The sequence below is a fragment of the Haliaeetus albicilla genome, chromosome 13 (genome assembly GCF_947461875.1).
Source record: "Haliaeetus albicilla chromosome 13, bHalAlb1.1, whole genome shotgun sequence".
NCBI classification, from domain to species: Eukaryota; Metazoa; Chordata; class Aves; order Accipitriformes; family Accipitridae; genus Haliaeetus; species Haliaeetus albicilla.
The window spans coordinates 12,452,777-12,477,862 of NC_091495.1; the positions used below are offsets into that span (position 1 = coordinate 12,452,777).

At 45.6% G+C, this 25,086-nt stretch overlaps 1 protein-coding gene across 1 annotated transcript; it reads left to right on the forward strand.

The window, feature by feature from the left end:
• The first annotated feature begins 3,004 nt into the window (after positions 1-3,004).
• BATF3 (basic leucine zipper ATF-like transcription factor 3) lies at positions 3,005-7,113 on the forward strand. Its single transcript, XM_069800173.1, has 3 exons — positions 3,005-3,161; positions 3,879-3,983; positions 6,478-7,113. The coding sequence occupies exons 1-3, from the start codon at positions 3,087-3,089 to the stop codon at positions 6,661-6,663; spliced, it is 366 nt and encodes a 121-aa protein (XP_069656274.1). The 5' UTR covers positions 3,005-3,086; the 3' UTR covers positions 6,664-7,113.
• Positions 7,114-25,086: the final 17,973 nt, after the last annotated feature.

Consider the following 25,086-nt stretch of genomic DNA (forward strand, 5'->3'; position numbering starts at 1 on the left):
AGCATGTGAACTATGAATTTACGAATCTCTGATGGCTACTTTTGGCCAAGCGGCAATGGAAGGTGTTGGAGGACCTCCCTTTAAATGCAAGTTCTGTGATGAGCTAAACTCAACACTTGAATGTTCAGCTGTTTTTCAAATGATTATTAAAAATTTCTACAGCAAGTGATACCTGCAACTAGCCATGCCTGGGACCTGTTTTTCCCACTGGCAGAAATATGTAAAATACTTAATTTTTTCACATTCCAGTAGCCTTTTGTCCTTCAGTTAACTTTTCATAGAAATCAGCAGTGTTGTGCAAGACAAGTGTCTAATCAGGCTTCTACTGGAATGTCACAACATCTAAATTTATTTTTAACTTGGTGAATTGCTGTTGCATCAAGAAATGTCTGGTAGTTTTTCTTTATATAGCCTTTGAATTTTGTAAGACAGCTCAATGGTGATGGATGCTTGGGAACATCTGCAAACAGAGTTTGAATTCCTTGGCTTTTTGGGGTGAGATGGAATATCTCGCTGTTTGTTGGCATGTACTCTCAGCGATGTGCTTATCATTCGTGAGGGTGGGCCATCCCTACCCAAGAAAAACTTGCAAATTGGAGCAGTATCCATGCACACTTTTGCTTTGTGTGGTTTCTGAACAAAGGGGATTAGACACAGCATGCAGGGAAGCTCCTCTTCCAGAAATCTTCACATGGACGCCGACGTCTGTTTGGAAGCTTGGGCGCGCTGGTGCTCGGAAACCCAGTTCCAGTAACGTGCCGCTCTTCAGAAGAGTGACGCTGTGCGAAGCTGCATTCAGTGGCAACTCTGCATGTGTGTAGGCTTCTTCAGTGCAGACAAAAATCACTGATAAACTGCCATTATAAAGTGTAAACTCAGCTGACTAGAGTGCTTTCTGGGCTTGTTTTCTGTCCTGCATAGAAATGCTCTGCCTTTACTGCTGCGTTACCTGGAATTACTGTGTAAGCATTTCTACAGATGTACCAGAGATAGCTTTAATACTAAGCAGAAACTTGTTCCCACAAGCAAATTTTGACTTTTCATTTCCTTTGTCACTTTGAACAAGAGCAGATTGTAGTCAGGCTCAAGGGGACTGTCTCGTGACTTGTCCCATACTTGTGGGATCCTGGAAACCTTACTCTAAAGCTGCCGGGAGTTACTCAGTGAAGTAGATATTTATTCAGTGCTAATAAATTCTTGGTAAGCTGCTCAGGACTTGATGCCGTTAGATAGCCTGCTTGTGCAGTTGCCATTAACGGCAGCATTGCTCCTGGAACAGCACGAGAGCTTCCTGCAGGGTCAGTTCAAATTGGATGATGAAAGAAGGGAGAAGCAAGACTGCTTTTAAAGAAACCAGGGGGCTAGGAACATCCTGTAAGATGCTTGGGAGACCCAGCGCGCTCTGGGGACGCAGGTTGAGGTGAGGGCGCTTTGGTGAGGATGTGTATCCGAGTTGTGGGTCCCTGTGGCTGTTAGGGTGGGGAGGGCTCATGGGTACTCCGTCCTCTGGGGTCAGAGGAGCTCTGAGAAAGTGCAAAAGCAAAGGTGTGGGTAGGCTGGAAGATGGAGACACAAGCTGCTTTGAGGTGGAACAGCTGGGGAGAAGCGCTTCCCATGGGGGAAGTCCTGCTCAGGTCTTTCAGTAATGCTGATGGTCCCGGAGCTTACCAGGAAAGCTGTGGCAGAACGCAGACTTCAGCTTGACTCTTGGACTCCTGGGCAGCGCGGTTCTCTCACCTTCAGCACGAACTGTTAGACAAATCTTCCGGAAACGATATTCTATATTTACTCAATTTGTAAACTTTGTAACCTCGTCTTCATCTAAACTGGATGACTCAAACTTCTGGGGAAGCCAGAAAAACAGGGAAGTATCCAAGTTATTAAGATACCTGGGGCTTTATGACTGACTGCCCTGCCGTTGGCCCCTGTGACGAGCACAGCCAGGAGCGCACGTTTAGTTACCACGTTCAAATGCATCTGCGGTAGAGCAAGGATGTTGTTGAAGTACCTGTTGGTGCAAACACCTGCCCTTCCCTCAGAGCAGAGGGCCAAGGTAACGGTTCAATTAAAATATAAGGAAAGCATTTGGAGGGGTAAAAGAAACATTGTTCAGTCTGCCAAAATGCTTTCGACAGAATAGGCGAACAGAGATTTTTGTCTGCAGCAACCGTGTTTTCAGCAGTCCTTGCCCGGCTTCGCCTTTACAAGAAGCCTGTGGTATTTCCTTATTATTTAAAGGAACAGGGCGAGTAGCGAAAGTGAAAATGGCTTTATCCCAGCACCGGTGCCGCGTCCTCACGCCCGTGAACCCTGGCTGAGCCGGCTGTCACTTCGCCGGCGCTCGGGCCGCTTTCGAAAGCCGATGTCGCAGAAGCGCGGCGGGCGGGAGCGGCCGGGGCGGGGGGAGCCGGCCCCGAGCGCCGGGCGGGCGGGGGGGAGCGCCGGGCCGGCTCCCGGGGGCAGCCGGGCCTCCCCGCCCTGCCGCCGGGAGGAAATCTGGGGCGAAGAGAAACTGCCGGGCCGTTATTTCTGCAGGCGAAAGCACGAGTCGGGCCGCCCGGAGGGGCGCCGGGCCCAGCCGGCCCCCGGGGCTGGGGCTCTCCGGGGGATTTTCAGGCAGGTCCTTGCCCGGCAGCGCCGAGCTCCGGGGGCGCGGGCTTTCCCCCGGCTCCCGGGGGCTGAGCAGACCCCGCGGTCCCGGGGGACGGGCACGCTTGCCGGCGCGGGGGGCTCAGACCCGGGGCGGCCGGCCCGGGGGGCGGCAGTGCGGGCCGGGGCGGGGGGCGGGGGATCCCGGGGGTCCCGGTTCCCCGGGCGCGGCGCGGCTGCCGGCGGGCGCCATGTGACGGCCATGCGGGCGGCGGAGCGGCCCGGAGCGGGGCGGCGCGGCGGGGCTGCCGCGGCGGGGCGGCGGCGGCTCCTCCCCCGGGCCGGGGGGTGCCAGGTGCCGGGGCGGCCCGGGGCGGCGCGTCCCCTGTCCCGCCCCGGCCCGCCCTCCCCTCCCCTAACCTCCCACCCCGCCGCGGGCCGGGGGAGCCCAGCGGCGCCGAGCGCGTCGCCCCGGGGCGGCTCCGCAGCCGGCGGGGATGTCGTGCGCCGTCCCGGCGGCGGCGGGGGGCAGCGCGCTGCCTCGGAGCGCGGCGGCCGAGGGCAGCCAGCAGGTAGGGGCAGGGCGGAGGGGCTCGGCGCCGTAGGCGGGCGGGCGGGCACATGGGGCTGAGTCACGCCGGGCAGCGCCGTGTCGGGAACCCCTCGCCCCGGGCATCGGCCCTTCCCTTGCCGGGAGCGCGGCTGCGGTGCCGGCCCTTTTCCAGGTAGGAGGGCGGGGGAACCGCCGGCGGTGCGCGGAAGGCTCCCGGCCGCCCCGCCGCACGGCGCGGTCAGCGGCTTCTCCCCCGCGGCGGGCAGGCGGGAGGGCGCCGGGAGAAGCGCCGGGAGGGCAGCAGGGCCGCTCCGCCGGCAGCGGGGTGCGGGCGCGGCGGGAGCCCGGCTTTCCTCGCCGCCGCTCGCACCTCCCGTCTCCTCGTTCGCGCGGAGGCGAGGCAGGTGTACAACGCTGCCCGGCGGGCAGAGGGGGAGCCCAGGTCCCCGCCCCGGGTGGCGGGGGCGCCCGGGTTCCCCCGTCAGCGGTAGAGCGAGCATCGCCCGGGCATCTCTGCCGGCTTCCAGCCCTCCGCCTGGGGCCCCAGCTGGGCTGTGGGGCAGGGGGATGCGCTGCCCTCGGCAGGCAGCGTGCGGTCCGCGGGGGGGCGGCGGTAGGTGCGGTAGGTGACACTGGGAGTACGTGCTCGTTCTTAGAAACGGTTACGCGCCTGGGTTCGGGCCTCCCCCTGCACACCTTAAAAACCAGCGAAGTGTTTCTGGCTTATGTCTTCCAGAGTCACGAAGAAGACGACAGGAAGGTAAGGAGGAGAGAAAAAAATCGAGTTGCTGCACAGAGGAGCCGGAAGAAGCAAACTCAGAAAGCAGATAAACTTCACGAGGTGAGTGGATGCTTGATGTTCTGCCGGCACGGCTTGGGTACCGGGCATGGGACTTTACAGTAAATGGGACTTCTTAAGCAGGCGTGGGCCCCTCTTCGCGCTAATCCAGCTCAGAGAGCTGCGGGTGCGAGGCAGAGACCGGCGTGCTGCGGGGTGCCTGGTCGGGAACTCCGGGACACTGATGCTGGTGTTGGACAGTGCAGCTCTGCCATCGGTCACACTGCCAGGGAGAGAGAGAGACACGGTCCTGCCCTCGCCTCACCCTCCCTCTTTTGCTATTCCCGTGACCGGCCAGTGAACCGGACCACAGGGCTCCTCTGGGCTAAAACAAACCCATTTTCTTCTGGATTAGTGTTAATCTTGTCACGTTCGCTATGGCAGTGGATGAATGCTCGCTGCCTTACGGGGGAGCAGGTGATAGAGAAGGAGGGGGCCCTGCTGCGTAGTGGCAGTGCTGGCTTAAGTCAGTTCTAAAACTATGGTGTGAGACAGAAATACCCAGTTGAAAAGGCTTCTTAGGAACTTCAAAACCTCTGAGCGTGAGAGCTCGGTTCAGTTAGCTGTTATACTTGTATGCTCTGATAAATAACAGTGGGTGTTTCCAAAAAAACCATGAACGTAACTGATTCTTCCAGAAACTCTTAATGCTTCTTCTCAATATCACAATGTGGTGTAGTTTTTTCTGGTCCCCAGTGCAAATGCTGGAGGACAGGAATCCCCTTTCTCTGGTTTTGGATGCTACCTCACACAGCAGTGCTTTTGTTGTAGCCAGGGCTCTTGGAGTAAATGTTAGTTCTGCTGCTGTGATTGTGGCTGAGTCAGTTCTTCAGCTCTGGAGGTTCAGCGCAGGCTTTTCTCTTTCTCATGTGGAAAGATCTGCCGACAGTCAGCAGAGGCCAAGAGGGACAGTGTGGGGAGTTTTGGGTTTGGTTTTTCCCAGACTTCCTCTGAGTCAGCGCCTGAGAAAGCCAGGTGCAGGGTACTTCTGGAAAGGGGTAACCCCTGGCTTTTGTGGAATCATTTCTGGGCCCTGTGCCTTTCTGCAGCCTCTCTGATGTTCCTCCTGAACTTGAGGATCCTCCTCATGCTGGGAATCTTCATTCTCGGGCACACAGGTTTTCCCAGGTGCAGGCAGATCTGGCTGAATAGGAATTCATTTTTAGCGAGAACAATTTGATGGTCTCATCGCTGAAAATGGGACAGAGCAATGGGAGAGTAACACTTACTCCAAAACTCAAGCCCATGGGGTTTGGGGCAACGAGAGGTGAGCAGAGCCAGAGTCAGGGATGGACAACTTTGCTGGAGTTGGCTACCATAATGTGTTAGGAGGACCACGCCTGTGCTACTCTGTGTGTGAGAGAGGTAGTGGGTGGTGGAAGGGTGTGAGGGAGGGCAAAGGGGTCCAAACTCCTGCATCAAAGAGCAGCAGGGGCAGTCCCAGGCTGCCCAGAGGAGCATTGCATGAGAGGCTCTCCCTGCTGCCTGGTAAACAGGCCTTGTAAGGCATGTGTAGGCTTTGAAGTTTGCTCTGAAGCTTTCCCAGGGAGGTGAGATTGAGTGGGTGAGTGTTGAGCCCCGGGCCAGCAGCGAGGTGCAGACACCTGCAGGTTTTCTGTGGGCTGGCTCTGAACCTCTAGCTCTCTTCTCTTTGGGATGAGAAGGCTTGGCAGCAGGGACACTTGAGACGCGCAGTTACCAAAAAATGTGACATGCGAGTCTCACATCCGTCACAGATTCATGCTGCAGAGCATCTCAAAACTCCCCTGCAGTTAATAGCAGCTTATTCATTGCCAGAGAAGCCTCAGCTCAAAAGCAGCCCGGGTCAGGGATAACCAAGGCAGTGATCAGGCCATCTGGTGACAAAGTGGGTCTGGGAACAAGGTGGTATGACTCTCCCCTCCTCCTGCTCTTGAGTTCCCGGCATCTGAGCAGGTGGCTACAAGCCCCGGCCAGCCTGGAGGAGAGCAGCTGGCACCGGACACGTTGTGCTAGGTGCGCATCCCAGCCGGCACCTGCGTAAATGGCCTTTCCCTGCACTGGCCCAGGGCAGGGGCTGCCCTTTCCTCACCGGCAATGCCAGGCACTGGGTTTTCCCAGCACCTACCTGCAGTCAGTGCTTTCATTTTCTCTGCCCTGACAGTGCAGAGCTGCCCTGCTGGGCCCTTCCCTGCAGAGGCAGCCCGGGGCTGGAGGTGGCCACCACGAGGACGCAGCCACCCACGCCTGCAGCCCCGGGCTGCTGGGGACTCCCAAGGACCAGCAGCACCTCCTGGTCTTCAGGGCCACGAAAGGAATCGCAGTGTGGTCAGGGCACAGGTCGTAAAGCACTTGCCCTGTTCCAGCACCCAGGCTGTGTCTGTCTTTCCTTAGCATTTTGCACGTTGCAATAAGAAACCACGCAGTTTTTCTACAGTTACATGAATACACTCAAGGTGGAAGCACCGAAAGGAATGTTTTGACTATGAGCAGGCTTTTTTTCTTTCTCTCCTTCCAGGAATATGAGTCTCTTGAGCAAGAAAATACCTCCCTGAAAAGAGAAATCGGAAAGCTAACAGACGAAATGAAACACTTGAGTGAAGTGTTGAAGGATCATGAAAAGATCTGTCCACTATTGCACTGCACCATGAACTTTGTGACCGTACCAAGGCCTGATGCACTCGCCAGCTGCCTGCCAAGATGAGACCTCTCCTTGATTGCCTTTAAATGTGAAGTGTGAAAGTGCTGTTAACAAGGGAGATTTGAAGAACTGCCTACTTATGGTGCAGGTATTCCATCAAAGACAGCTGAACTTGACCATGCAGCTCTTCTCCACATTCAAGTGTTATAGTCTTCTGAATCTCAGGAAAACACCAGTATGGAAAAAAGACAACTTGCACTGCAACTTCTTATTTGGTAGAATCTTCGAGCCACGGTTTTGCATTCAGAAATGTCAAAGTGCGGCGCAGCCCACCATCGCGTGATGGAATGTAGACAGGGAAAAGTACCGACCCTGGGCAGGGATGCCTTTCTCCCACACGTCCACTGCCAGTAACCCTTTGTCACTTGTCATCCATGTATATCATGTTCTGGCTGCCAGTTTTCCTTTCTTCTCTAAACAGGTTTGGTTAATAAAAGCAATGTCCCATCTTTATGATGTTCTCCACCTTCTTCAATAATCATTATCTTCATAACATCTCTACATTTTCTTTACTGGTCAAATCCAAAGTCTAATGCTAATCTTACTGTCAGTTTTATTATTTGCTTATCGCCTCTTCATTGGTTCCTCTTTTGAAGTGTGTGTAACAAATGAGTTTTCCCAGTCTTTATTTCTTTAATATCCCCAATCATCAGCCCTGCCAACATTAGTTCTTGGAGTGTTTCAGATCCTAAAATATGGCTTGGCCAATTTCTAATGATGATTGTCTGCTCTGTGTGGAAGAAAAGCAAAACAGAGTTTGCTGGTTCTACACATTGTTTTAAAAAGCAGATTTTAAAATTTACAGTTTTAATGCACCCATTGGAAATTAACAAATACCTTTATCCTTCATCTTGCATATTGCTTCTGGTAAATGATGTCTGTGGATAGAACAAACTGAATTTAGCCAAGCATTTTGTTCCATGTCCAAACTGAACATGTTTGATAACTGCTTGCAGGAAAAACATTAGTCTTCTTTAACTTTTCTTTTTTTTTTTTTTTACAAAAAGGAAGAATTATGACAATGTTAGTGAGAAATATACAGAAAAATGTTTACTCTCTTTGAAGATTCTTAGTAGTGTCAAGCTCTGGAAGTGCGAATGCTGTAGCCTGGGATCCAGCAAAGAGTGTTTTTCTCGCAGTATTTCCTGGTCGGAGAGCACCTTTGGATAACAAAAAGCTCCACCCCTTTGCCAATTCTCTCACTTCAGCTTTTGGATTTTTTTCACTTCAATTCATGGGATTAATTTCTCTCCTCGCCAGAACTGTAGTATTTATCAGCAGAATATGATCTGAAATGCCTAAAAGACTTTTTTCTTTTTTAGCTTCTTTAGGGGAATGATGCATTGCTCATGACTGCTGAGATAGAATTGGGGGAACTGTGTAGTCAACTCTGCCTTCTAAAGTGCTCTCTCATGCCATTGTCTTAGGCTAGAAACTCAAGATAACAGGTGTGGGATGTTGGCTTCTTTAAAATTTTTCATTAGGTTGTCCCCAAGAGAATTTTCAGCATTTGCAGAAGCTAGCTACAGCGTAAATGCAGTCTTCAAAGTTTCTTATGGACCTGTAAGAACTGAGTCATTCTGCAAAGAAAAACTGGTGCAGTCTCTGCCAAGGAAAATGAGAGTTTCAGGACACTTCACATTACACTTTTTGGATAAAGTCCTTGATATGATTCTGTGTGTCACCCTTAAGAAAGGAAGCTATCTTAAGCATCTTCATCCACCCACCCGCATTCCTTCCATCTCTGGATGCCACTGTGTAATTTGGGCTGAGTAGAGGTGTAATGGAGAAGGAGGAACATAGTGGAAATGAACAACATTCACTCTGGGGAAATTCATTATAGCTTAGGATGGAGGGAGAGTGAGAGAGGATGTCTCACATCTCTTAACTAGGTATGTGCAGCTGAGCTGAGGCTGGGAATGGAAAGTATCTAGTTGAGGTCAGGGCTCATGCAAAAATGGAAGGAAAAGCCAAGCACCTTGTCCAAGACAATCCATCCCAGCAGAATCCTCCTCAGGATTTTGTCCCACAGGTGCTTTCTTCTAAAAGAAGAGGTCTAGCTCCCTGTGTAAAATCCTCCTTCTTAAACATCCGTTCTTCTAAACATCTGTCTAGAAACTGGCTCCAGCTTATCGTTTGGTAGTCCAAGATCAGATTGTACACTCTTCATCAGTAAGCACTATGCTTGTTCTGCAGTGCAAGCTTTAGTCCACTGTTTCTGCATTGGAGTTTATTGGTTTATTAACTGTATAATGTCTATGTAAAGTGTACAGGGGAAGACAGCTGAACTTACAGCAATGTTGTGTGCTGGCAACAGCAACCCAAGTCCAAGGTTATGCTGCTATTCCTTAGAAGGGCTGGCAGCCTTGCAGAGGCACTCAGTGCTACCAGTTCCTTCCCACAACCACGGGGTGTAGCTCCAGCCTGTGCATCATGTCCATTAGTAACAGCGGGCTTTGAACCCTCCAGGGCCCGGGCTGCTTCTTCCTCCTGCATCTGTCGCATCACTGTTTTTCCCAGCACTATTTCCAAAGAGCCTTATGAGTCCTTCTGCTTAATAGGTTAACCAAGGCATTTCTCACAAACAGTATATTGTGTGACTAATGTTCAAAGGCAGCTGGGAACCCCAAGTAAAAGTGGTGAGCAAAATGAGTGTCCCAAGCCAAATAAACCTAACATTCTCATAAATTTATAGAATTAATGTCTTAGCTGAATCCTGGGTCAAAAAGAACAATGCACGTTAAAGCACAGGCTTGCGTATCCCTAGGCAAATGCTACGCATACAGGCTGATTACACTCTTGGCAGGAGCTGTTCATAAGGATATTGATTTACAGAGTTTCAAAACCGAAAGTATGCTCTGGAGCCTGGGATAAGTGTTACATGAATAGGGAACCTGAAAAGAGAACAGAAAGGAAAAGGCCCATTTGTTAAGGGAGCAACAGAAAGTTCTTTTTTCAAATCCAAACCTCTCCTTTTGCAGCAGGGTATTACACTGTCAAAAAAAAAAAAAAGTTTCATACCTATATATGGCTAAAATACTGCTTGAAGTATTCTAGCTTCAGAAAACTTCCAGTTAGTTTGACTTGTTCCATACAAATGTGGTCTGTATAACAGTCACATGATTTTCAGACGCAGGTATATAGGGAAGATCTCTTCTATGTTCAGATGGTGGTTCACGTGAGGAGTACTGCGAATTGCAGTCTTGTTTGTGGGTGTGTAATGTAGATGAGGGTTGCCAAGAAAGCTGGATTTTGCCTCTTAGATTCACAATGAAGGTTACAGTTTGTCTAGATTTGGTTAGCGTGGATTTCCTTTTTGTATTTTCTGTGACTCTAACGAAGAAGCAAAATGCTCAGTGCAAACTTACCCACAGATAAAAAGTATTCATTCTGGGAACAGACTGGGTTCAATTCAGCTATTTGTCTATTCATTTCTTTCAGTTGTTGTTGGGTCAGATTTAAATTGATCATATTTTGAAAAGACAATTTTAGCCTCCAAAGGTAAAAAAATCAACAGAAAGACAAAGTCAAGCTTCCCAAAACTGCTAGTGTGAGTATAACAGAGATCAACTGTTATACCTCAAGAGAGCTGATTAGAAAGTCTTGCTCCTTCCCACTGATGTTTTACATTCATGTCTGTGAACATTTATAAGCGTCTTTATGCACTCATCCAGAGCCTTGCTGAAAATACACCTTTAAAAAAACATATTTAAAACAGCCTATTCTACAAGCTTGCTGTTCTTTTCCCTGGTACCTTTTACGTTCGTCTACTGCTCCTTCTGTAATACCTGCTGATCTCATCTGTATTTGGTATTTGCAGTAGCCTTTGTATTCTCTCACCATTTTATTTCAACTGCCACTTTTTTTCCTTCTTCTTGTTTCCTTCTGTTTCTATGTAGCTTGGTGACAACATCCCTTAATGTTATCTGTATTGGAGGAACAAGGCTAATCTGTAGGAGCATACAGAAATTGAACTTCACTAGTACACCCTGTATATGTACATGATTAAAGGCTTTTATGTGTGGCTAGTTTTGTAAGTTGAAGATTAAGGAACGTTTCTGTGCAGTCTTTTAAAAGGTACTTAAAAGTGACATAACCTTTACTCTAGCCTATAAAACCCATACTGTTTCCTGTCCATAGATGAACGCTTTGCTGCATGGCATTTGGGGTTTCCATCTGTGAATCAGTCTAGAATTTCTGCCTCAGTGAAAGTGATAGATAAAACAACCATTTAAAAAAAAATCCCTTTTCTCTTCTTCCCATCAGTACAGTGATATAATTCCTGTCACAGGAAGGAAGCATGTCTGATAAGCAGGAGAAGTAGTGGGTTTATTTACTGTTACAAAGACTACTGTTATTCTCTTTGTAGGAGGGTAGGAGTTTTCTGTTTGTAAACCCTGGGTTACTGTCAAGTGGTCACTGGAGAAACATTTTACATGTACATAGAGCACGTGGTGTGGGCACACATCCATAAGGGAGTGAAAGAATTTGGATTAATCCTTTGCAGAAACATGGGTTTTACACTGATTTCACTGGAAGTAGAAACAGTCTTAGAGCTGCCCCAGAGGACATGTGGCACTATGCTTACTAACTTGCGTAATATTTAACTCAAGAATAGCTACAGCCTAGCTTGAAGTAGGTAATTCTTAATAAGGAAACCATCCCTGGGATTGCGTGCTCCTTTTCTGGTACTCATTCAGGTTTTTTTCCTAGATAGTTCCTATGGAAAAAATCCATAAGAATAGAGTAGGAATTTTTTCTCCCACTGTAGAATTTTTAAACCATGACATCAAATGTAAGGGTTTGACTATTCTGGAAATAGTTGGCATAGCTTTTGCAAATACTCTGTTCTCTACTAGTTATGTGTTTGGTCTGCTGTAAGGGAATCATTATAGTTCTCTTTAGAAGTGGATAAGCTAAACCACAAAGGGCTGTCTTGGTACAGAATGAAAACATTCATTTGAGGAGTTAGTACCGCATGACTACTGTGCTTCAATTTCACAGCTTATCTCATCCTGAAGCAGCTTCTTCATGTAGCCAAATAGAAAATGATATCTCTAATAGGTGTGTTTGTTTTAAATCTGCATTAGAAGAGGTTTTATTGTATGTGTTTCATAAGTTCTATAGACTGCCAGTATAGCTTGCTGCACTCACCCAGGTACTGTTCAATTAAGTCTACCACAGACTGTTCCCCTCAGAACTCAGTTCTGGATAGACGTCTCCAATTATCTGGAAGAACTTTCTCCTTTAGCTGTCTCATAATGAACTTGTTGTCATGTTTTCATTATTCTAAATTATTAAAATGTCAAAACTCTTGAGATTCCAAGCAAGGGTCATAAGTAATCTTTCTTCGTATAAGCAAACTATTAAGGTTTGCCTTCCCATTGTAAAGTAAATTTTGAGAATACTATTTTGTTATCTGTCCTAGGTAAAATAATTGAGGATAAGGAATGAGCAACAAGACTCTGCTTAAATATTTGATGCAATGCTATACAATTACTTCAGCTGGAGATGATGTGAAATAGTACAAGAATTGAAAAATAACCAGAGAACTAGTTGAGGAAAAATGGCAGTAGTTTGTTTTGAAAAGGGAGCTGTCAGGCTGAAGAATGGTTTATAAGTGGAGGTTCTCAAGGATTGACCACAGACCACTCTTGTTTGGTATCTTTGGCAAGGACTTTGGATACAAAAGAACCATTAGTACAGAAGAAGATTGAAATATTATGCAAAAGAAACTGCATGTCCTCGCAGAAGAGAATAGAAATGCCATGATAATTCATCATAGAACATCCCAGGTTGGAAGGGACCTCAAAATATCATCTGGTCCAACCTTCTGTGGGAAAGGGAACCTAGATGAGATTATCTAGCTGCCCCGTCATGATGCAAACTATACAGTCACAAACTTGAAGAACTATTAGCAAGAATTTCTGTCACAAGGTGGAGACTTATCAATTGGAAATGGCAATGGAATGAACAAGCAAAGGTGTATTAATCAGTAACTGATGCTGAGGCACCAATGCAGTGGGGCAAAAAGTAAGTTAAATAGGAACTCAGATGCGTAGTAATGAGGTTATATCTTTATTCCTGTATTTGTGTTCTTAAAGAGAGAAATATCAATTTAATTATGCAAGGCCCTGGCAAAACCTCATCTGGAATTCTGCGTACATTTCTGCTCAACTGTGCTAAAGAAAGATGAAGCAAAATTAGTACAGGTACATAGAAAGGCTGCTAGGAAGATTAAGAGAATGAGGAATCTGGGGTTTTGAGACTTTGTTTTAGACAAATAAAGTCTGAGAAATGGTAGGATCACTGTCTGTGTAATTACAGTAAAGACCATGTAAGGGAAAGAACTATCACAGATAAGAAGTAATGTTAGTAGAAGAATAAATAGGTATAATTTGTACATATTTTTGAGCTGTATATGTGAAGAAGTTTCTACCTGTCAGAAGAAAGACGTTCAGGAATAGCCTTCCAACAGAAATGGTGTATGTGAGCAATTTTGTGGGTAGGCACGTACAGATGCATCCTGCTTAGTTTTAGGATCAAGCTTAACTATTTGATGTGAGAGCAATTGAGTACACTGGCAATCCAAAATATTTCCTCCTGTCCCATGTCCTTATTCTCTTTGGAGAAGGCCTGCAACTGATCTTAAAAAAGCAAGAGGATCTTAAAATAAGACAAAACAAATAAAAACAACCCCCTGAGGTCCCTGAATCTCACATCATTATCCAGAAGCTTATTTTGACAGAAGAGCTAACACAGGTGTAAGGTTTTGTCAGAGGCAGAGTCTCTTATCAAACCGAAATCTTTGATAACATCCAGGTAAGGAAAGAGCAGAAAAGAAAGGGAATCTTCTTTTTCTAAATGCCTACTATTTAACCATGGTATGTTCCCAGAAAAATCAGAAAACTGTTCACAGAGAAACAGAAACAAGATGTAACAGGAATTTTGGGAATTTCCCAAACTGTTTAGTTGTTTACTTTAAAAGCTGAGTTACTCCAACTTTGCAAATTGCATTTGACAGAGGATTGGAGGCAATTTTTTTTCTCTTACATCCAGTTCATTGATTAAATATATAAACAGGATGTCTTTAAGAGCTGAAGGTTTTAAAACAGGATTTGATACTAAGCAAGAGCTCTGCTAGTTCCCTTTTAGCTATTTGAGTTTCATCTTTGCTTATCAGAGCTGTTTTAGGGTACAGTAATTTCCAAGCGCACTATTGGGTTGCGAGGTAAATAATCTCTAGAGATGAATATTTTTTCTTTCTTTTTTACTGTAAATGACAATAGTACATAGGCTAGAAATTTCCCTTGTAAATTCTGGTCATCCCATTTGTTTGCTAAGTTCCAGTAGGGACTCAGGACCTATTCTGTCAGTGCACTGAGAGGTTACGCACCCTTGCTCATGCCTTTCTAGGCGTAGGTGATCCTTCAGCTGCGTTTAAGGACTTGCTTAATGGCCAAGAGCCATCAAATTTGAATGACACTTTTTGATCATACAGGTGAGGAAATTAATGACAACAACTTACGTGTTGTTTATATAAGAACGGAAGTCCCTTTTTTCCATCTGAATAAAATGCTGAGGGAGCCTGCCTTGGTTTGAACCTTTGTCCTGCTGGTAGTTCCACACTTCTCCTGTCTGGAGTTTCAGATAATTCAGGGAGTCTTGAACAGTCAGTGAGGTCAGCCCACACAGAACAACTTGCAGCAGGGACAGGATCTGATTGTGGATACAATCCAAGCAGAAGAGTATAAACGTGGATATGGGTGAATGAGAGCTGTAATAAAAAGTTACATGACTACTCAGGCTTTTTATGATCAATTCTAAATGACACTCACATGTGAACACATCTGTATTTTTACCATCATGTTAAAAAACTATGTGATCAAAACATTTCCCCCACAGATTATTAGATTATTAGCTTTTTATATAAATTCGATTGGTATTTTACAAAATTCAAAATATTCTACTTAACTTATATGAAAAACAATAACCAATTTATACAATTCTTATTAATTGGTCTCCATCTCTATTTGTTTCCATTTGTTTTCTTTACATTTCCAACTACAAATTCAGGAAACAAGGTACAATTGTAGATAATTAATTTGAGTTCAAGTTATAACTTTTATAATGGTTGGGGAAAATGAAATTATTTTACTTTTTAAATACCAGCTATATATATTCAAAAGAAAAAAATGGATGATGCATTTTCAGTTTCACTTTTATCGCAATATGTGACATCAGATGCATATGGAGAGACTCTTAGCTGCTGTTTTCTTGGTTTGCTCTCACAAACTGGAAGAATATACTATTACAAATGATAACACGAGGATATTAAGCTGTTGCATGATTTCTTAATAAAAATCCCATTATACAGTCTGCATACTTGTTTTATACCTAAACAGTAGTGTTTCAAGAGCAGTAATTCAGTTACTGAATGCATATTAAAAATAACAGCGAGAAAGCAATGATCTATCTGAAGTCAATACACAGAGTCTCTACTTTGCCTAGAAACATTACAATTTCCCTAATAATAATGACTTCTTTTTTTTCTTTTTTTGCATTACGGTATACATTTTCAAAATGTTGTTTAAAGAACAACTGCTCTTCATTCAGGTCCATCATGCTTTGCAAGGTACACCGCTGTTGGTCATTTACCACGTAAAATGTTTCTCTTTCCAGCACTATCTGCCCATTTTACCTACTAAGAATATAAGTTCTTCAAGGCAGAGGATTTGTTGCAGCAAGTAGCCAATTCAGGGAAATGTTCCAGTACTTTCTTCATCTGTCCATGCACTGATACGCTTGAAAAAAACTCCTCTGCTATTACTCATGGTTTGTCATGCAATAATGATGGCTGGGGAACATCAGGCTGTATCATGTGGCCTGAAATCGTCGGTTCTGTGTTTCATGGGTTGAGGCTTCCTAATAATTCAGTGATGCTTTCCAAAGCCACTTATCTTTTTATCAGCCATATGCCCTGCCCTGTGACAGCTGATCCCCTGTACACTTTGCTTTTAGTTTTTCTTACCATCCCTTCAGAATACATAGTATCTGTTCATGCTTGGCTCAGGTTGGGATATTTCAACTGTAATAATTCAGTGTGATTTTGTTTTCACTTTACTGAAATATTTTCTTAACTACGACAGAGTTAGGTAGCATTACGCACATGTATAGTGCATATTTCCTCAGTTTAACTCTGCTCTTACTTGGACCCCCTTCACCACTGAGTTCAGCGGTACTGTCATCAAACACACGGCACCCAAAGGGCAGACCATGGAACTTTAGCATCTCACGTGCAGTGATTACTACATGGTAAAAAAATGTGTCCAGACCTGCAGCACATTAAAGAAACTCGGCGCACCTGCATGGTGGTCTGTATTGGCAGAATCTACTGCTCTGTTAGAGCAGCATAGCCTGAAAGGTTATGCCTTAATGTGAGAAATGAAAAACATAATTTTCTGCTTCAGGGTTCCTTTTTGTTGTTTAGCAGCTAGATTCCTGCATTATATCTGTTCTCTCTAAAATGGTTTTATAGCATGCTATGTTTGCCAGCACAATATTAAAAGGTCCCCAGACACTGTTTTAACTCACTTGTCATGTTTTCTACACTATACCTCACTTTGTAATTACTGCCTCCCATTGCCAATAATTCATGCCCTCCAGAAGGCCCTGTTTAAGACTGTGTAATAAAATACTAAGAGATTAATATTCAGTTGATGACAGATCATTTAATGCAACTCTTACCAAAATTCTCCAGTGTCTAGGAAATTGGCAGAATACAGTTGGTGGCTGCTTTCTGATGTCATTCAATTAGCAACCAAGGGTTAGTTCTCTGAGGTTATTCTCTGGAGTTTAATGGAGCAGATTTCTTTTTAATCTTCAGTCGTCTTGGGGAATTGTATGAGGTGAGTTTAATTCACGTGTATTTGGCATGAAAGTAGATCTTCTTAGCCTGCAAACCAAGACTTGCATTACTGTTTCAGCACTGTAGTTTGTAAATGTAAATATTTTCATTTAATTGTGTGCTGATACTCCCAGTGAGAACACAAGAGCTTCACATGCATGGATCCATATTCAGGTTCTGAAGTTGCACGTTGCAGTCTAGGTTTTCTCAAAATCTTATGGGAAATTGTAAACAGCTGCATATGTTGCCAAGCTCTTGGATGATTTGCCTTACTGATTTCACAGTTGTACTCCCAACAACTTAAATAATACAATAAAACATCACACCTGTTTCTTTCCCTATACCCTGCCTTTATGCCATCTTGGCAATACAAAGGAATTTTAAATGGGGTGTGGATGACATTTATCTAATTTACAAGCTGATTTCAGTAGGGGTGTTGATGTGGGTACATTCCAGCTGAGTAAAAGCATTGATAAATTGGCTCTGGTAAATTTAGCAGCCACAGTTTTTACTGCATGGATGTCATTCTGCTCCTCTGCCATTGATTACCAGAACTGACAGAAGGGGACATACCCGGCTTAACCTATTTCAGTTCTCACTTAAATGCCTTGGTTCCTTTGAAATGGCACTGATGCTTTAAGGTAAGACATTGCAGTATGCTTATTTGTGTTTTATTACTGATGGAGTCAAAAAGCGAGAACTTTTGGTTTTAAACTTGTAAGAAGTGCTGGAGTGAAACCTGTTCCTCCCCACCCCCCAAGTCAGTGGGATTTGTCATCAGTGACTACCTTTCTGCCAGAGTTTCAACCAAGGTGTTTGGTTCCTAATCACCATGGGGAGAGAGGCAGGGAAAGGGCAGAGACTTCAGACATCTGGAGGGAAAAAATGAGCTTGGTTGTCTCTGAAATCCACCTAGGCTAGAGTTTCATGCCATATTAGCACTGTTTGAGTATATTTTCAGGATGTATGGTTGTAATGTGTGAAAGCACTAATAGCAATCCTTTGTTTGAGAGAGTAGGTGCACATACAGTTTTCTGGGTGGCAACACTGTCTAAAGCAGGTTTTACCTGCTCATCTCCCACCCTTCTCCCATATTGCTGCCCTCCCTGTGGTGCCGGCACAATGCTTACAGGCTGCATAATAAACCTCGACAGTGAACTGTAGCTGGCTGAAAAGTCATCTTGCATGAAAAAAAGACCCCTTTTTTTTGAGGGTCAGTTGCCTGATCCTGTTCACAGAATGACTTGACAAGCAGCAGGAATGGCACAGCTGAAAGAGGGGAGCTTGCCATGAGAGACTAATACTCAGTTGATGACAGATCCTTTAGCGCAACTCTCACCAAAACTCTCTAGCATTTCTCTCTCTTTGGAGAGACAGCAATAAAGGCAGGGAGATACCTTGAATTGGTAGGTCATGCTTGCTACTGAACACTTTGTGTCATGAACCCTGTCACCCTCATTTGCTATCCAACATTTGTATATATAAACAAGACAGATTATCTTGTCATTTGATAGCTGCATACATATCTCAGCTGGCTTGTTAATGTGCTTTAGTAGTAGATGAACTCTTGGACATTAATAGGCAGTTGTGATGCTATCGCTTGTTTCCTGAGTTGACCACTTTCATGCAGATGAAGACTACAAGTTGGTTACTCAGAACTATGTTCTTAATGGTCATCATTTCTCTGGAACTCTATTGATACAGATAAAATAACCTGAAAAGATTCCTCTGCTTCTCCACTTCCCTTTGGGAATAAACAAGGTAGAGAAATCATTGAAAGACTTCATGACTGATTTTGAAGTTTTTCTGTGATTGGACTGATGAGACTTTTTTATTTTGTATATGGAGATACTCTTTCTGGTAGTATTTTCTTGGGTATTTTGTGAACCTTTGAATGTCACACCTGTCTTTATTTTTAAAGAAATTCATGCTTTCAAGAGAAGGCATTAAGTGATAAATCATTTTCACCTCTATCTTGATACTTGCTAAAGAAGTACGGGTTTGACACTCAGTAAGAGATTACTTTTCATAGTTGTTTTTAGAATTTCAAACCCCTAAACTAGCCTTTGCAGCCTGAGCACAATATGCACAATGCATTTGAAACCCATGAATCAGGCAGGATAGGCAGTCCATCCATATATCAGTTGACTCTCTGGAAAGATTTGCCGTCACCAATAAAATGGAATAAGGTCATCTGGAACTGGGTGCTTTTTGTAGTTTCCTCACACAGCCTTTATTACAGAAGGAGTTGCATAATGTACAGTAGTGGAAAAATAATGTCTTGCACAGCATCTGATGTACAGACAGTGGCTCCCAAGCAATGAGGCAGATTTCCCCGGTGAGGAATATGCTCCATGGGACTCCCCTAGACGCTGCAAAACATTAGCACTTTTCTCAGGTGAGGTTTAGGTCCCAAAAAGGCCACTCGGAATACTAGGTGTTCTTACTGAATCGCATGTACTTTTCCCCTACGTACCCCATATTTCAGTTCTGATTTTTTCAAGTGATAATCATGTAAAAAAATCAAACTAACTGGCTAGTATCAATTCCTTTAAGACTTGCCATTCATAGTATTGGTTAAGGGTTTGGAACAATCACACGAAAAGCAATGCCCAGGGAATCCTTCTCGAGTTTACACCAAACTTCTGCCCTGAGGGAAAAGGCTTGGGGTGGTCAGCCCCTGAATGCGTGTTATTCTTGCTGAGTAGGTGTAGTCAGTACAGTCCAGGATTTATGCACCTCTCTAAGAGGACTCCAAGTATTGATTGAAGGAGCAGTGAATTAAGTGTTGGCTACATATTGGACTAGTAGCTGTAGAAGTAAAAGCCTTAAGATAGAGCTGTTTAAAAGAGAAATTGCACCTGATATAAAATATGTTCTGCTTCCAGCTGAGAGAATGATTTGGGGTAATGTTTTTTCAAGAGTGCTTAACCATTGCGTTAGCGAGTTTACATGCCTGCTTTTTAAAAGATGTTACGCATTCCTTTCCTCAGCGTTTCAAAGACAATGTGGCTTAAGTTGCGGGGGCCAATGCTGTCAAGATGACCTTGGAGATGTTTGTAACCACTTTCTTCCCAGAAGTTACCAGTTCTACTGCAGAGTCAGCAGAACAGATTATTCCTGTCTACAATCAATGACCAAGCTATTCCTTGAGCTGCCTCCAAATCTCTATACTGAAATGGCTACAGAGAACTTACCTGATTCGTTATACATACTCTCTTCTGGGTTGCTGACTTTTTAAATCACCGTAACTGCTTGCTGAGTGCATATATAAACCTGAGAGCATATCTGTGTGGCACAATGCAGTGTGCAATAAATGAAATAACTCAGTATGGGAAGCAATGCAGATGAATTGGCGGGATGGGATAGTTAGCCTCGCTGAGCAGCAGAGCTGATTTGTCAGGTTCTTGCTATTCAGGACTAGAGCAGTGCTGATAGGGACACTGCACGAGTGTGCAGCGTTCTCACCGTTGTGTGACTTCAGCAAGATCCATGTGCCGCAATCCTCTTGTGCTATGAAAGTCATTTTATGCTAAAATGGCCATCCCAGTCTGGGGACTTGAGTTGGTGCTTCTGCGTATGCTCTGAGGACACGCGTTAAAAGTGCTGGCTCCGGGTTTTTTGACAGTTGTCTGTAACTCTGTGGTCCACTGCTTTCGTTCAGTGTTTGCATACAGCAATGGCCGTGCGGCTACGATTTGAAGTGCTCGGTGTAGCACAAGTGGCTACGGTATCTTATCTGTGCAGCGGAACGGGCTCAACGGACACAGACTTTTTCTCTGCCTGCCACCGCTGTCGTCTGTTGTGTTCCGCTCTCATAAAGGCAGCTCGCCGGGCTACACCTGACAGCCATCAGAAAAATCCCAATGCCCATATTTCGTTAGTCACGAAATACGGTCTATAAATTGCCTGCAGGGACTCTCCATCCAGACAACGAGCGGGGTCAGAATTTTCATTTACAGGATCCGGCCCTGCCGAGAGGAGGGGAAGTCCCTGCCCGTACCATCATGCCGCGCGCCGCTGACCTGCCTGGAAGTGACAGGCCGAGACGTGCAGCTCGGGGACGCGCCCCGCGGCCGCCCCGACACCGGCCCACTCGCACCAGACCTACCCGGGCAGGACGGGCCGGGGGCGGGGGGGAGGGACGGATGGATGGATGGATGGATACAAGCCTGACGCCCGGACCCGGGAGGCCAGAGCCAAGCCCTGCCCCGAGGTACCGCGCTGCCCAGAGAGGCGAGCGAGCGGGCCGGCCGGCAGCACCGCGCCTCAAACGCGCCCTCTCCCCGCAGGGGCTGCGCGGCCCGGCCCGGCCCCGCGCCTCCTCCCGGGGTCAGGGGGTGAGCTCCCTGAGGGCGGCGGGGGGGGGGGGGGCGGCCGCGGCGCACGTCCAGCCACGTCCAGCCCCCCCTCTGTCGACGCGGAGGGCAGCGGCGAGGGAGAGCGCCCTTCCCGCCCGGCTGCCCCGCGGCGGCAGGGCCGGGCCGCACCCCCGCCCCGTCTCCCCGCTCGCCCTTGCTCCGCCGCCGGAGGGGGCCCTCGGGAGGAGCCGCGCGGCCGAGGTGGCCGGGGCCACAGCGTCCTCTAGCGGCGACGAGCCCGCCCGGGCCCGGTGGCCGGCAGAAAGTGAAAGCCCTTCAATTAAAAGTGTAGAGTTTCGGGATTACGACGAAGAAGCCGCTCCTTGCCCGGGCGCCTCTTTCTGTTGAGGCGCAGGAGGAGAGCGCCGGCAACGCCCCGGTGCTGCGGGCCGGCCCTGTCAGCGGAGGGTCCCCTCCAAGGCGGGGGCCTCGGCGCGTTCCTGAGCCGCTGCAAGGCGATCTGCTGCAGGACTTGGGCCAAAGTAACCAAGTTTTTATTGTTAGACAAAAATAGAAAAATGTATAAACCGCCTTCCAGCCCACCCGATTCAGTTTATGGCTTTGGGGAGTGTGTGTTGAGCTTTAATGAGCTGCTTCTGACAGTGTTGCCCGGCCTGCCGAAAGCAGCCAAAACCAGCGCTGTTAGAAGAGAATAATCATCATTCCGATAGAATTTCCAGCAGCCTTGGTGTGACTAGTCTGAGTATCTGCTTAATGTTGGCATACCATTAAAGAGCCCAACTCCGTACAGCTTACTACATGCAATGCTGTTTCAAATTAACGAAAATATAGGAATCGCATCAAGATGATGCAAGATAGACTCATAGTTTAATGCAAGAAATATGTAAAGGTCTTGCACAAGCCATGCATAGTAACTGCATCCTTTTGGCACCTGTACTTGTCGTTTGCTGACACAGTGCTGAGTTAATCTAAGAAGCGAAACACGTAATGTTTCAAAGAATTGTGCTTGTTGTTTGGAGGATGGGAGAGGAAACAGAAAGGCTAGTTTTGCTTGGATATTAAGTGTTAATGCGCTGTCTTATCTTTAGTCAGTGGGGGAGAGGGAACGGAGCTGCTGTGAGTGAAGTGCATTTGAAAGCTTGTTTCACTTCTGCTTGGTGTTGCCTACCATGGAGCCAGCAAGTATCTGGGTGCTGCCTTTGAGCAGTTCACAGGAGCTGATCTGGGGACAGTTTGATTGAGAAACACGTACTGGAAATACCACATTTCATAGAAGGAGCCGGTGAATAGAAACCCTGCGTTTGGGCTCTGTCTGATTTCTCACTATCTGTACTAGAAATGAAATACCCCACAGCTTTGTGATTCAGTGTTGTGCTACTCATAGCATGCTCACAGTTCATGTTGATGCAGTGGAAGTGCTATGCATATATGCGAGTTAAAAGGTCTCCGTATGAGCTAGACATTTCTGGGTTTGAGCAATCAAGTTACATACAAGAACCAAGCCGTTCATTAGAGGACTAGTAAAAGACTAGATTGCAGGCATTGAATTTTGCCTTTTGTTGTATCTGTTGGAATCAGCCATCAGTCTCATTCGTGCTGAAGTCTGTGTTACTAGGAGCAGAAACCTTCATCATTGATGTAGCCTATGAAAAGAACTGATTTGAGGTTATGTTCTTCCCTTCTAATTGTCCACGGTCCCTAATATTTCCTTTCGTTATCTTCATTCCTGTGGATGGTGACTATTTTCCTTAGAGAAGTCAAGAGAGATACAAGAAACTCTCTTCTTCCATAGGCTGCATATGCTGATCTATGATTTATCAGAAGTGAGGGTATTTCAGGGAAATCCTCTCTCAGAATCATCTTCTGGGAATGTTAACTTCTGAGGGAGTCCTGAAATAATTTTTCTCTTATATTTTTGTCTGTGGATTATGTTGCTGTTTATCTCTGTTCCTATTTAAAAAAACAGATGAATATATTTTCCTCTGCCTTAAATAGTCTCATAGCTTTTTGGCACCATCTGCTCATCTTCACCAACTCAAGATTGTAGGATATAAACCTCAGAGCCAAATTTCAGTTTCTTGTATCATTCCATGCAGTAAGCATTGCTGGCACATCCCTGCAGGGGATATTTGCAATCATTTGCCTTGTTTTTTACTCTGGTAAAATAATGTTCTGTTTTACTCTACTAAGTAAATGGAGACTCATGACAGTAGAGCCAAAGAGAATCCTCTTACTTCTCTTTATGAAGAAATGTCTACCTCTGAGCTTTTTATGGAAAATGAATCCAGATTTTCTGAACCGACTGTTCACTTTCAGTCTGTGATTTTGGCTCTCTAGCTGTCTGTGTAACCATCTAAAAACTTGCAGGCAGGAGAAAGTTTCTGATATATATTATTGAGAAAATTACACCTACCTCTGGGAGATGAACGAAACCATGGACTCTCCAGATTAAAGTTCAGATTGGTCAGAATTTGTTTGAAAGGCTGAAGGGCATAACTTTGCCTTGGTTTGTTTCTTAGCAGATTGATGAAAGATGAGGTAATAGGAAGCCTTCTATCTGTTCCAAGGCTTAAGAAGCTGACCTCTATCTCCGTGTGCTGCTTGGTCCTTGTGAAGCCTTACATTACAGGGGTTTGTTTGCCCATATCTGGTGGGAACAGTTATGTAGTGGTCAGAGTTTACTGAAAATTAAAACTGATATTGTAAAACAATAGCAATAGGGTTTTTTTGGTGCCAAAAGTCTGAAACAGACTCTTTTGCTTGTGACTTTTATTAAGGGATTTTTATTTTTTTCTATTTAAAAACAAAACAGTTTTTGCTTAGTAAGGCAATGTTCCACCTAAGGAGAATGCATGATACTATAGATCTCCCAGCAAGTTTCATGTGCTGGGCTTCCCATCTGTTTAAAATAAGAAAACCACTTTGTGATCAAACCTCCCTAGTCCCCACTCATAAATTGGGAATTGAAACAACTCTTTGTACCCTGCCTGTCTTTCTAGGCAGGCTTTTAGCCCTTCAAAGAATTACTTTGTATTTGTCTGCTGTTTGGTGGCATAAGAAAGCCACAAATTCATGTGTGGTTTCTAAGCAGTGTTTATTAGGATGATACTGAGACAAGTTTAACAATGACTTAAATCATGGTGTAAGTTTCTCCTTGTATGTAAATTATTCCTAAAAGAGGAGTATGTGATAAAATGCGGTAACTTGAGCTAACTTAGCACTCGGCAAGCATGCAAAACAACTGTAATGGAGATGCTTAGGAGGAAGAAGTGCAGGAAGATAACCTATATATTTGGGGAGAACTGTTTCATTTTAAACCCTCCTGTTAGTTATTCATGTCACCGCGGGCTGGGCATTAGGTGCTTTGGGAATAATTGCCATTAACAATGCACTTGGCCTCTGCAGAAGCTATGGAGTGCACGCTGAGTGCAGCAGCACTGGGAAGTGTGGCTGAGTTTGAAGGAACTGGTTACATACTGGGTTGAGCTGGGAGTCTTGGGAGCTGCAGGAAAGAGAATCAGTTGATAGATGTGCTGGTGGCGTGTGTTTTGAGTAGGGAGGTGGGGGCCCAGAGTAGGAGGGGAGGCTAGGACTGAAAAAGAGCCAGAAAGGGAAAACTGTGGTTTTCTAACTTCTCTTATCCTTTACTGTAACACTTCCAAGTTGTGCTCATCCAGAAAGACAGAATGCAAGAGAAATGCTTTATTTCCCTCTTGACCTTCAGCTTTCTCTGCCAGAACGGTTTTTGTGACACTCTTGGGATGAGAGAGTATTTGTTTTTCAGTTTAAAACTGTAGCTTACCAGCTGAGGAGGGTAGATACATATAATTGAGAGCTTGGAAGGAAAAACTTTAAAAACCACTGTCACAATGCTTGTTACCAAGGCTGCTACTGCCGTCTATATTGTTGCTTTCTGCCTGTTGTGGTTTAACCTCAGCTGGCAACTAAGCCCCACACAGCTGCTTGCTCACTCCCCCCGTGTCGGGATGGGGGAGAGAATTGGAAGAGTAAAAGTGAGAAAACGTGTGTTGAGATAAAGACAGTTTAATAGGTAAAGCAAAAGCTGCGTGCACAAGCAAAGCAAAACAAGGAATTCATTCCCCACTTCCCATGGGCAGGGAGGTGTTCAGCCATCTCCAGGAAAGCAGGGCTCCAGCACATGTAATGGTGACTTGGGAAGACAAACACCATCACTCT